The sequence below is a fragment of the Peromyscus eremicus genome, chromosome 4 (assembly GCF_949786415.1).
Source record: "Peromyscus eremicus chromosome 4, PerEre_H2_v1, whole genome shotgun sequence".
NCBI classification, from domain to species: Eukaryota; Metazoa; Chordata; class Mammalia; order Rodentia; family Cricetidae; genus Peromyscus; species Peromyscus eremicus.
In genome coordinates, this window is record NC_081419.1 from 105,068,444 (window position 1) to 105,077,056 (window position 8,613).

General features: G+C 51.7%; 1 protein-coding gene across 1 annotated transcript; it reads right to left on the reverse strand.

Annotated features, from left to right (window-relative positions):
- Window positions 1–1,940: 1,940 nt before the first annotated feature.
- On the reverse strand, window positions 1,941–4,569 carry Cenpb (centromere protein B). Its single transcript, XM_059259588.1, has one exon. The coding sequence runs from the start codon at window positions 4,525–4,527 to the stop codon at window positions 2,704–2,706; it is 1,824 nt and encodes a 607-aa protein (XP_059115571.1). The 5' UTR covers window positions 4,528–4,569; the 3' UTR covers window positions 1,941–2,703.
- Between the last annotated feature and the right edge of the window lie 4,044 nt (window positions 4,570–8,613).

An 8,613-nucleotide genomic window follows, 5' to 3' on the forward strand; every position in this document is an offset into this window, starting at 1 on the left:
TTAATAGTGCTTCCTCACTAGCCCCCTTCCCCAAAGCTCTGTAGACCTAGGGTCACTGCCATTTCCTCACCCCAGCAATGTACCCTACTGGGACATTTAATATGTAACCCCGATTCCCAGGAGAGCAGTTCAAGGCCATTTTCTTGGGCAAGGTCGTTTAATCCCTTTACCCTATTTCCTCCTTTGCAAAACAGAAACAGTTTTCGTCTACTTGTCACAACGGTGTACTTGGGAAGAAATTTACAAAATGGGAAAAAAGTATAAGCAGCCTGTAATTGTATGGGGATTGGAAATAAGAAGTCAGCGGTATACATGAAAGCAGGAGCGTCAACAGACACCATCATACCCATCATCTTCCTCCGAAGAGCTACTCTATGATGGACTGAAAACTGATTTCTGCAACCAGGAGGGTTAGGAACTTAGGTCCCTCCCTCCTTAATGAAGGAATACAAAGTACTAAAGGGATACTTCTAGAGCCTGCCTGGAGAGAAAGTTTGCTTCCAACAGGCTGATGATGTGGCTTTGGGCACATTACTGAACTTCTCTGCCACTTGTCATGGTTTTGTTACCTCATAAGGGCATCTGAGTGTTTGACACCTAGCACAAAAAAAAAAGGGCTCTATTAGCATCAGCTTGTGTTAAATACTGGGACCAGTAAAAGAGCTTCTTAGTGGCAGGAGACAGATCAAAGTGATTTGCCTTGGTACTTGAGATAAAGGACCTAGACTGTCCAGGGGCATCTCGAGAAAAGGTCACTGCACCCTCCAACGTACTCCAGAGCAGGCCCAGACTTTCTGGTCTCCTCCTCCTCCGAAGTTCCAATTAGAGAAAGGGGTGGATGCCAAATGGAATCCCAAGTCCTTTGCTTGACTTTGTTTCAAAACTTTCAAGGGGGGAAGTATGGCTCAGCGTGAGGCTCTTGCCTAGGTTGCTATTGGCTGTGAGTGCATCCCTACCTCAGTACAAATATAAACAAAACTTGCATTAAAAAAAAAAAAAAAACTAATTTTCAAGGCTTGGAGATAAGCTCCTAGTGTCAGAAACACAAAAGGCCCAAACATTTATGGCCAGTCTTTTTGGAAAGAACCACACCCAGGTCAAACAAGGCACAATGGATGACTTGGACATCCCCCACCCCCTTACATTCCAGTGTCAGGAGAACTTGGTGGCTGGGGTATGGGAAATTACCAGAGGTAATATGCCAGCCCTAAGAAAGGTAGGAAAACCGGTTTAGAGTTACCTACCCTGCACAGGTCTTTCCTTGGCTGGAACCTGCGGGCCCCAGTAAGGGAGAGCCATGAGGGGAGGGGCTGGGCTCTGAAAGAAGGACATGCCCTCACCTTTGGACTGGAGTCGGGGAGTGGCCCTGCACAATGAGCTACCAATTCATGGGGGTGCAATGTTTCCTAGTAACTTCACCTTCCTGTCACTGTCCTCAAAGGTGACTAACAGACTTGAAAATGCCAATCACTTGAACAGCTGGAAGAGCTCCCTAGTAAGATAAAACAAGGGTGCCTGGTAGGCACCTCCAACTCCATCCTGGCCCACGCAGTCCCAAAGCTTTCTCATTCTCGCTCCACTCCTGGACTTTCTTTAACTGGCTTTGGTGGACTCGGTCATCAGGTGCACATTGCCTGATCTGCCCCATCAGACTCCTGGCTCCCTCTCTACTGGTCCACTCCAGGACCCAAGCTTCTCACTAACATCAAAGGAGTTTAAGGCTAGGGTTCCTGGAGTCTATCAAAAGATATAAGACTAAAGACCCTCCCTCCTCAGCATTCTCTAACATTTATGTGGGTGTCACCGCCTGCCACTCACCCCAGTCATGGCCATTTGCTCAAACTTGGCTTCCATGTCCCACTACAGCAAGAACCAAGGGGAACCTGGAAAGGATGTGTCCCCCAAGACAGACGCAAGCCCAGACCATGAAGGATGCATCCTTGGCTGTTAAAACATTCACTCCCACAAAAGGGGAGTGGACAGATTTATTGAATTCAAACTGGGAAGGGAGTACCTGGACGGCTGGACTCTGGGCCCAGCCCCAGGCCCCTCTGCCCAGGATGGGAGCCTGCAGAGGATGAGGCACAAGGCCTGCAGCTGCCCAGATTGGAGGTGCCTGCTGTCACTCCCCAAGAGGGCCTCTTGGGGACCTCCAATCCGGAAAGAAAACCAAGGGCCAAAGACTGGGCCAGAGAAAGGGATTTAGGGAGGTGGAAAGCAGGCAGAGGCAGGCTAAGTTACACTGTGCTTCTTCAGGCAGCCTAGAGGTGCGGGAGGGGGGCAGCTAGTTTCGTGGGCGCCTAGGCTGGACCTTCCTCTGGAGCCCTTTCCAGAATGGCTTTGGGATCCCCCACCAAAGACCTGGTTGGGTGGCAAAGGGAGAGGCACTCTCTGGCCAAGAGCTTCCAGGACCTGTCCCTGGCTGCTGCTGTGGTCTAGCCCACTGATGGCATGGTGTGGTAGCACCGGACAGCTCCCCACCTACCCAGTGCCCTGAGCCCAGGGACTAATAGGGAGGAAACAGGAATCTGAGAAAGAGGCAACAGCAGTGAGGCAGACCTCAGCCCCTGGGTCTGTCTCAGGGCCAGGCGAAGCGTTACTGAAGGCCCGGGGACTCCTCCAGCCATCTCCAGCAGCTGCCAGAGTTCTCTGCCTTGGGCAGGTGCTGCCCATCTGGGCTGGAGCACGGCTAGGTCCAGCAGCTCAGCTTTGATGTCCAAGACCCCGAACTCCCGCCTGCCTGGCATGGTTCTTCCTAGTCACATGGACCAGATCATGTTCCAAGTGTAGGATGTGACTCTGCACGCGGTCATCAATGGGAAAGGAGGTCAGGTACCTCTTGACCATGGCAAAGTAGGCCATGGCCTCCCCAAAGCTGGGTACAGGGACCTCATCACCATCCTCATCATCATCCTCATCTTCTTCATCTTCCTCATCCTCCTCTTCATCTTCCTCCTCTTCATCACTGTCTGAGTCAGAGTCCTCCCCACCTTCCAGGAAATGGAGGGTGGGGCACTGGGCCTCTTCCTGGACACTGTAACCCCCAAAACCACCACTGGCCTCCACTACCCCCTGGGCCCAGTCTTCAGCCTCTAAACCCTCAGAGGAGCTTTCTTCCTCCTCCTCCTCCTCCTCTTCATCACTGTCATCGACCTCACCCTCCTCTTCTACCTCCTCTTCCTCTCCCACCTCCTCTCCTTCCCCTCCTTCTTCCTCCTCCCCTTCTTCTTCCTCTTCTTCCTCCTCCTCTTCCCCTTCACCCTCCTCTTCTTCTTCTTCCTCCTCCTCCTCTTCTTCCTCCTCCTCTTCCTCTCCCTCACTCTTGAAGGAAGTGGTAATAGTGGCATTAAGGCCACCTCCAAAACCGGCCTCGCGAAAACAAGTTGCTATGTCCGAGGGCTCCACTGCTTGCCAGGCCGCAGCCACAAAGTGTAGGGCCTCCACTAGGCCCAGCTGCAGGCCTGAGGGATCCTGACCCTCGAGGGCGGCCATGGCCTTGAGCAACATGGCCTGGCGGTAGTGGCCCTTCACCTGCTGGACCACTCCTCGCTCCAATGGATGCACAGTGCCGGGAGGGAAGAAGGCCAGCTGCACGTGCCGCAGGCCCGAGGTGTCCAAGGACTGGGCAGCCAGACGGCCGGCCAGCAGAAGGACCCGACGAGATTCTGCAGCCATTCGGGTGTCCAGCGCTTTCAAGTACTTAGCCAGGGCCTGGGTGGTGACTCCACCCTTAGAGTTGGCAGTGTAGTCGCAGGGCAGACCACCTTGGCCTGCACGGGGCTTGGCAGACTTGCCTGCCACCAGCGGGGGAAGCTTCTCGCTGCCATCGGCGTTGGCGCACAGCAAAACGCTAAGGCGCTGGGTGGCCTGGCGAGCCGGTCCGTCACCTCCCCACAGCCCCGAGGCCTGGTCGGACAGAAAGTCGTACCACAGGCTGGTCTCGGTGGCGCTGAACACGTCCTGCGAGGCGTAGCCCTCAGCCACCGACGGCGGCTGCTCCTCCCGCGTGCGCCAGCCTGGTGTACTCCCACCGCTGCCCTCCGAGGGCACCGCGGCTGGGCCGGCAGGTGCCGCTGGGGCCCGAGGGGTAGAGCTGCGCGCCCGGGAGCGGGTCACGCCGCTGCAGGCCACTACACCGTGGCGCCGGCGGAAGCGATCCAGCCAGCCGTTGGAAGCCGTGAAGTCGTCCATGCCCAGCTCCTCCGCTATCCGTAGCGCCTTCTCTTTCAGGATGATGCCCTTGACCGGCAGGCCCGCGGCGCGGATCTGCTGGAACCAAGCGATGAGAAGCCCCTCCAGCTTGTCGTACGGGGACAGCTTGTTGGTCTTGCGGCAGGTGGAGGCCACTCCGTACTTGCGCTCCGACGCCAGGATGGCGCGCTTGTTCTTCAGGATGGTGCTCAGCGTGGACGGCGGGATGTTGAAGCGCCGCGCGATCTCGCCCTTGCGTAGGTCCGGGTTCTCCTCCACCTCCTGGATGATCCGCGACTTCTCCCGGAACGTCAGCTGCCGCCGCTTGGGGCCCATCCCGGCGCGCCCTCCGCCCCGGGGCCCGGCACCGCCGTCGCCGCCCCGGGGCGGGGGGCCCGGGCCCGCGGCGGGGGGCACCTGGCGGCCTCTCCGCGCGCCCCGCCCGAGACAAAGCGGCTCGCGGGGCGGCGGCGGGCGGTGGCAAGCGGCGCGGGCGGCGCGGGTGGCAGGACGTGCCCAGCGGGGAGCGCGGCGCGGCGCGGGGCGGAGCGCGCGCGGGATCTCGCGGGAAGCGCGGGGACGCTGGGCGCCGCCTCCCCTACCCCGCGACGCTGCCCCGACCCGCCGCCGGGGGCGCTGAGGTCCGGACCGCGCGCCTCGGCCACGCGCGGGAAAGGTCATCTGCGGAGACAAAACGCACAGACACCTGGACAGATGCACAAAGGACGTTTTGATGCTCTCGCTTCTGCTCTTTGCTCCAGACGCAGCCAGCTGGCATCAGGCTGCTTAGACTGCATTTTAACTGGCTGGCGTCAAGCGATTAGGATTTTCACGATGTGTAAATCCCACTGCCAGTATGCTTCTTTTAAAGTAATTGTCTTTATGCATGTGTATGTCTGCCTATGTGTATGTGCACCTGCATGCAGATGCCCGAGCGGACCAGAAGAGGGTGTCGAACTAGAGTAGGATTACAAGTGGTTGTGAGTTGCTATGAGGGTGCTGGGAACCAGACTCGGGTTCTCTGCCAGAGCAGCCAGTACTCTTAAGTGCTGGGTCTTTCCCCCTAATATGTACTTTAATGGTGTGAATTGTTCCAAATGTGAGAAGGCCAATCTATGGTTACACATTTAGGTTATTGTAAAGACAACATGACATTTAAATCCATTTGATGGTGCTAAAGACATTTGTAAATTTCTAGTAATCCACAACCCAAAAACACTAATAACATCTGGGTATCAGTGGATTTTTTTCATGCACGTAGTCATAAGTTCAACTACAAAAATATGTATGTACATATACATAAGTACAAATAAATTTTTTTTCTTTTGGTTTTTTGAGACAGGGTTTCTCTGTTTAACAGTCCTGGCTGTTCAGGAACTCACTCTGTAGACCAGGAGCTGGCCTCAAACTCACTGAGATCCGCCTGCCTCTGCCTCCCAAATACTGAGATTAAAGGCATGCGCCAACCACTGCCGGGCTTGCACAAATAAATCTTAAAACTTCTTCCTGCAACACCGTGAAAGTGATGAGCCCTTAAGACTGTGTGCGCATTGTAGTGTTTTACTTGCCGGTTTGTTTATAAGCAGTGTATCAATATGTAGCCTTTGCTGGCCTGGCACTCTGTGCAGACTAGGTTGGACTCAAACTCGTGGAGATTCACCTGCCTTTGCCTTCTCAATGCTGGGACTAAAAGCATGTGCCACCACTCCAGACAACCCAAGAAACGCACATACACACACAGCCCTACAATAACAAAAATCAAAATAAACATGCAAAAGACCAGTAAGGCGAAAAATGCCCAAACATTTTTCAAGCAAAATGAGACAAAAAGCCTACAAAAATATTGTTGAGTTCATTTTGTGTTGCCCAACTACTCCTGGGCATGGGGTCTGCCCTGGAGTGTGATTGATATACCCAGTGACACTCCACTGAAGAAAACTGCTTTCCCTTCGCCAGTGGGTACCAATTGCAGATAGCTTCTTGGTTTGGGGTGAGACCTGGGCCCACCTCCCCCTCTCAGTGCTGAGACCTGGTCTGGCTTGAATCTGTGTAGCCTTGTACATACTGCTATAGTCTCTGTGGGTTCATGTGTGCTTCAGTCCTGTTGTGTCTGGAGAACACTGTTTCCTTGGAATCATCTGTCACCTCTGGCTCTTAAAATCTTTTCACCTCTTCTGCATAGATCCCTGAGCCCTTGGGGGAGTGGGGTTCTGATGAAGACATGATGAGTGAAGTTGCCATGTTTTTGAAAGTCTTGAAGCTCAGCATCCCAGAATGGCAGGCTGAAGAGCTGGGGCTAGAGGAAGCTTCAAGTCAAGAGACAAAGAGAACCAAGGACAGTGTCCTGGGAGCTTCCGGGTTAAGGGCTCTAGAAATTACCAACAACACACTCGTGAGGAACTGATAAAGACAAAATCGGAAGTTGGTTCAGTGTGGTGTTCTGCAAAGCCAGAAAAGACACTGTGACTCTCTGCTCTTTTGATACATATTTCTCTTTCCATGTGTGTGTTGGATCTTGAGATTCTCAGCCTTTGTCCACATTTCTCACTCTGGTCTTTTCCCCTGTGTGTACCATAAAGGTCAAACTTAGGGCCTCATGCATGCCAATTACATGCTCCACTCCAACCCTATTTTCCTGATGTTTAGGAACTCTACAAGTAGCTGGGCAGTGGTGGCACACACCTTTAATACCAGCATTGGGAGGCAGAGACAGGCTGATTTCTGTGAGTTCGAGGCCAGCCTGGTCTACAGAGTGAGGTCCAGGACAGCCAGGGCTACACAGTGCAACCTTCTCTCTAAAAACTCAAATCAGAACAAAACCAAACCCTCTCCATGTGGCTCTGAGCATAAATCTTTGATAAGTGTACTGCACCATTTCCCTTCAGTTGCTACTTGTCTTAGCTCAGAATATCTTTTAGATAGGAGATACTTGTAATCTCCAAGTAGGCAGCTCTGACTCTATTTTGCTTTATTGCTTCTGATTTTGTGTCTTATGTAGAGGCCTTTATTAAACAAGATATAAAAACCATTCTTCTAAGCTAAGTATAGTGGCACACACTTTTAATTCCAGCACTTGGGAGACAGAGGCAGGTGGATCTCTGAGTTAAAGGCCAGCCTGGTCTTCAGAGTGAGTTCCAAGACAGCCAGGACTACACAGAGAAATCCTGTCCTGGAAAAACAAACAAATGAAAGCATTCTTTTAATCTCAAGGTTCAGAATAAAATATGAGAAACTTTCTCCCATAGGATCAATGCTTAGTTGTGGTGTAAAGGTAAATGTGGAGCCATATGCCAAGGACACCATCCGAGCATCTTCAGGGAGCTTGGCCTATATTTTGGAGTTTTTGTACATTTGTACGTATGGCTCCCTGCCTCCTCGTATATGTTGACTTATAATCAGTGGATATTTGGTGACTGGTCTATGGATGGACCTTTTCCCCTATGTTGTTGAATTTTTTCAAGTCACTTTGCTTGCCTGCCTGCCTTCCTTCTTCCTTTACTTTTCCCTTTATTTTCTTTTGCAATACTAAGGACTGAACCCAAGGCCTTACACATGGTAGGCAAGCATTCTACCTCTAAACACCAACCCCTTTTATTCTTAACTATTTGAGATAGAATCTTTCTAAGTTGCACAGGCTGGCTTTGAACTTGTGGTCCTCCTGCCTCCATGTTCAGAGTACTTAAGACTACAGATATGTACTACCATGCCTAGCCAAAGTTTTCTTTTACAAGAAATATTACTCTAGGGCTGAAGCAATGGCTCAGTAGCTAAGAACACTTGTTCTTCCCAAAGACCCAGGTTCAATTCCCATCACCTACATGTTGGCTACCAACTGCCTTTTACTAGTTCCAGAGGGTCTAAAGCCCTTTTCTGGTCTCTGTGGGCACTGCATGTGGTGCACATACACACATACAGTCAAAACATCCATATACATAAAATAAAATTAAAAATAAAATACTACCCTTTAAAATGAAAAAAGAGAGCCAAGCATGGTGGTGGAGGCCTGTAATCTTAGTTGGGAGGCAGAAGCAGCTGGATCAGGAATGTGGGGCCAGCTTCAGCTACACAGCAAGTCTGAGTCCCACCTAGGCTACACAAATCCCATTTCAAAAAGTAAAATCATTCCAGATGTAGTGATGCACACTTTTTTTTTTTTTTTTTTTTTTTTTTAAAGATTTTATTTATTTATTATGTACACAGTAAGAGGGTGCCAGATCTCATTACAGATGGTTGTGAGCCACCATGTGGGTGCTGGGAATTGAACTCAGGACCTCTGGAAGAGCAGTCGGTGCTCTTAACCTCTGAGCCATCTCTCCAGCCCGTGATGCACACTTTTAATTCCAGCATTTGGGAGGCAGAGGCAAGTGCATCTCCATGAGTTCAAGGCCAGCCTGATCTACATAGTGAGTTCTAGGATAGCCA